Source organism: Lagopus leucura, unplaced genomic scaffold, assembly GCF_019238085.1.
Source record: "Lagopus leucura isolate 7727_CA_CO unplaced genomic scaffold, USGS_WTPT01 Super-Scaffold_73, whole genome shotgun sequence".
NCBI lineage: Eukaryota > Metazoa > Chordata > Aves > Galliformes > Phasianidae > Lagopus > Lagopus leucura.
In genome coordinates this window covers 59568423-59573251 of record NW_024962252.1, presented here as the reverse complement: position 1 = coordinate 59573251, position 4829 = coordinate 59568423, and the positions used below count along the sequence as shown (strand labels likewise).

The 4829-nt window shown below is 38.0% G+C and overlaps 1 protein-coding gene across 2 annotated transcripts in view; it reads right to left on the bottom strand.

The window, feature by feature from the left end:
- Positions 1-428: 428 nt before the first annotated feature.
- The window catches only part of PACRG (parkin coregulated), a 192509-nt gene continuing 188108 nt past the window's right edge, over positions 429-4829 (bottom strand). For both annotated transcript variants that reach the window (XM_042895291.1, XM_042895292.1), the window contains exon 6: positions 429-907. In XM_042895291.1, the coding sequence (XP_042751225.1) occupies positions 747-907 (161 nt within the window). In that variant the 3' untranslated portion in view covers positions 429-746. The remainder of the gene's footprint in view (positions 908-4829) is intronic.

Here is a 4829-nt window from a genome sequence, read left to right as displayed (position 1 = left end):
TTTACCAAGCTGAACAATGCCAGTAGGATCTGAAATATTCTGTACACTGTATATTCTGTCTGATTTATTTAAGTTCTGTTTTTTTGTCTTTTTCATTCAAAATTGTGGCCATGCCTGATGTTTACTGAAGGAACCCAAGCTCTAAACACCTGGAAGCTTAGACCATGAGTGTGTAAGGGACATTCATTAATTTTCTGTCAGTGCTTTATAATGGGCCATATAGCTTTTCCCACTATAATGGACATATACGTTCAACAGTTTTATTGTATGTTGGTGCACATTATTTGGCACAGCTGCTACAGAGACACTGCTGAACTGGTGTTTCTCTTCCATGACAAACACCTATTAAGCAGTCAGCATAAACTCTTCTTGTTACAGCATCTGACATCACCCTCAGGGCAAGCGGACACAGAACAGCGATTGCTGAATTGCATATGAAAATTATAGTTTTATTGTCTACACAACTGAAGGTTTAACTCTGATTCCTGCTCGAGTCAGTTCTGCCATAAAGAAGCAATTCTTTCACGGAACAAACAAGCACAGTACACCATTGTAATCAAAGGAACAGGCACTATTTATGTGTTGGAAAGACTTGTTCACAATAGTACTAACACTCTAATGCCCCAGAAGCCACTATTTTAGCAGCTGTACAGAAAAAAAGCATGACTAACAAGATGCCACACAGAGTCAGACACAGGTTTTTGGTTATTTTTAAACACAAATGGAATCATCCCATTTGATACCACTCAGTTTAATATGCACGACTGGTAAGTAGGGATCATGTACTTAATGTTTATATAAGCAGTTTCTCCACCGTAGCGCTCAAAGGCTTCCAGTGTCTCTTGAATCAGATCTCCAATATTTTCACGCTTCTGCTGGCTGTAGTCTATCCCATCGCCTGAATTAACTGATCAATAAAAGAAAAAGGGGGTGGGGGAAAAAAGATTATATTAAATTTGCTGTTACACTTTGAAATAATTACATAGACAATTTCATGTCAGTCACTATGCCTCTATTAGAAACTTTTTCTCTTTAAGGCTCTGCTCAGGCTCCCACTTTGTACGCCTTCAAAAGCTGTTTATGTTTGTGTTACTTCAGTATCCAAGTGAAAATCCAAATAAACACTAAAAAAACCACATTGTATTATAAGATATGGATGGACTCTGTTACACAGCGAATCTCTTAAAACCATTGCTACATTATTTCATAACATTGCTTATTTGGGACTGAATTCTACTGCCAGATGCGTAAATGCTTATCTACAGAATGTGACTTCAGCTATAATTGCTGTGCTTTGAAATCTTAAATAGGCACTGTTTTGGGACTGTTCCATGTGTACATCCTATTCACAGGCAATGCTGTTTCTGGTTGAGGGGATGTCATTTGGTCTAGAAAAGATGTTTGGAGTACAGGACAGTGCTCATTCAACTTCTGCTCCCTGAAAATTGTGTAAAACTAAGTCAGTGTCAAGAAGACAAATCATTGCTGCCCCTACATGCTGCACCGTTTACTGCTTTTTTTCTCTAACATGGAGTAGCAAGGGTGGCACACATTTATAGACACAGAGCGTAATTATTCAAAAGATGTGCAGTGTAAATAACTGTCAGAACACAAAATACATAAGTAAGAAATGATGCTGAGATTTTAAAGAGGAAAATACATTCTATTTCATTTTAAAACAGTACTCTGAAAACTTCCTTAATATAGATACACTCTCAGACATAAAAACTAGTTTGTTAAGAGTAATATACACTGAGCATGAGCAGTGTGGTGGCCAGGCTGTCACACTGCTGGGGGCAGTCCACACACAGTCAGCCAGCGGTCTCGCTCCAGGTGGTGGTGGCAATGTGCCCATGACACACATTTACCATTTCACGTACCTCCAGTTACTTATTACAGTCTGAGCCAGCAAAGGATGTGTTAGTCAAGACAACACAACCAACTTTTTCTGTAATGCCCGTCTTTCACGTTAGAAACATGGTGAACACAAGTGTGAGGGAAGGTTTTGCTTCCAATGCTGGTTCCACATCACAAGTCCTATGGGGTGCAGATGCACCCCACTCTTACATCCCTTCCTTAACCCAAGCTCAAGGATCTGAATGTTACATTTGTGACTCTTTACCACCATGCTCATGAAGCAAAGCCAAAGAATACTGAGATAAAAATCACCCTTTTGCTGAATTGTCATGTAAAATATTTTATTACATTCCAAGTTAATAATGTATATATCAGTTTTTTGAACATTTACACAAAAACAGATGTGACATGCAAGGACTGAGCTTTGGATTAGAAAGGCATTAAATTATTCTTGAGGGTTACTCTTAAACACACAGACACATTCTTATAATTAAACAATTTATTTCATGGATGTGAAAAGCCAGAGCTGTTGTACCAACATTTACTTTAATTAATTGACAATAATTTTAGAAATAATAGATTCTGGGAGTGACAGAAAACAAGAAATATTAAAGAAAACGGGATTAACTTATACAAAATTAAAAAAAATAAAAAATCAAACCTCCCCCCTCCCCCCCCCAATTAGTAAAACAACAACAACAACAACCAAAACCATTAAAATGGAGTCTAGAATGGACATGGTTTGCTCTTGCAGAAAACACCTGAGATCAATTGTACCTCCTCCTTCATTTGTGTTGCATGTGCACTGCCAGCACTCCCTAAAACACCTGGAGCTGCTTCTGGTTTCACCAGACTGGGCAAAGGAACCCCTAAATCTCGACCTAAGTCTTGGCAAATATGCAAAGGAATTACTGACTTTCCAACCACTTGTCTATTATCTGTAATTTTAAGCCTACACACATGCTCTGTTAATGAGCTTACACAGCTTTCATCATTCTTTCAAAGATGTAGTAAAAAAAATCTACTCTGGAAGTAATGGTGATACACTGCATATGGAGAACTAAGCAAGTTTGGAAGAGGACAATAAGATGCAGGGATAGTTCTGGTAGCAAAAGCATTTTCCAGAATCCCATGTTATAGTCTTTTACATTAGAGCACAGTGTATGATAAATGATGACTTAGGTCCTTGATCAAAAGGTGCCTAAGACAATGAGGCAATGGTAAAGGAAGTAATCTGCAATGGAAGACAAGGTGCGATGTGCAGACCTTCATTATCATTTTTTCCAGCAGACCATCTGTGCTGTGTGAAGGTTTGTATCCTCGAGACAGGCATAATTCACATCAAGGTCATGACACAAGTTACGACTAACAATACCAGAAAGGTTATGTCAGCACTGAGGTCACTTGGTAAGTAGTAAAATAGCTACCCTGTGCAGTTATAGGAATTAAAAAATCTTTCAGACAGAAAGATAACAATTAACCCAACAGGACAGCATCCACCAAGTGGATGAGTCAGAATGATCAGCTCAATGCACCTAAGGGTAAATATCTAGTCATAATAATGATGACTAGCTGGAAAAAAATAGCTACTGAAGTATAGTGGTCTCAGCATGCCCTTCTCTGATTTGACTTTAATTCCAAGTTAGTTTGCATGAGGAGCCAACTTTGTCAGCCACAAAAATGTTGCATATGTAAAGTGTGAACATGGATCTGATTCAAGTTCTTTATGAAGTTGTCCTTTGTGAGGGAGAATAAATCAACATGAAAATGCTAGAAAGAACATTTGTCAGATTGATCTCAAAGTAAAATGTCTGGCAAATTCATCATGCACCAAGAGCTCTTTTCAGAGCAAATGTTATTATTGCATTTAGAAGAAACTCATTGAAGCACTAGTAACAGATCTAGAGGATTAAAATCCGGAAAACATCTCATTTTCTCTTTCTGGATCAAAAACCCAGTTCCCAGTCTCCTAAATCATGCACAAAGGGCTTTGTGGTCCTTGAAAGTGAAGTGAAAAGCTTGGCACCTGTCAAGACCTGCGCAGGCTGACGGAACCAGCCAGCTCCGTGCCAGCTGCTGTAGCTGAGGAAACCCTGCTCAGACCCGCAGGGACCAAACTCAGCACTTGGCAGGGAGTGGAAAAGAATTTGAATTGTGCTTTAAAATGTGGTTTGCATTTGAGTCTAGACATGTTTCTATTCATGATTCAGGATACTGAAGAAAATCTAGTGTTATTTGTATTCCATTTCATTTAATTTTGATTTTTTTCTATGGTAATACTACAAATATAAAATTGTATTGCATTAAAGAAGCAAGTTTCTCTCAAATCATTAAGTGCTTCACAGGGCAGTTTTTAAATCCTGGTGTGAGCAAGAAAGGTAAACCAACCCTTGAAGCTCGGGCAGATGTTGAAGTTCTTGCCTCTGGATATTTGTTAGCATCTGAAAGCGGCCTTGGTATTCTTTCAGATTATTAGACATCACATTAAGGCAGGCAAGATTTCAGATAGGGCTTTATTAAAAAAAAATCTCTGGAATACATCACAGCACCTCCTTGTAAGTCACAGATTGAATTGAATACCTCAGATAGGTATAGGGATAGGAATGTCATAGATTCTATTAGAATTTTCCTAGATGCTAGATGTCCAAGGAATGCTTAGTGTTAGAGGACAGAACAATACTGAAATTCAGAAATTTCTGAAGACAACATGAAGGAAGACCCATATCCACAGCTTAAATGATTTTTGTAATTCAATTGTGATTCAAAGACCATTCCTATGTTCTTTACTGATGAACTTACAAATACATGTACACACACATTGATTTCAAATTGTCTTGGAACAAGAGGATCTTAGCAGGAATTTTTGAACTAATACTAGTTACTGGTAGAGTGATACACATTTTGTTCATTGCTTTTTTATTTATTTTCCTTCCTTCCTTCCTTCCTTCCTTCCTTCCTTCCTTCCTTCCTTC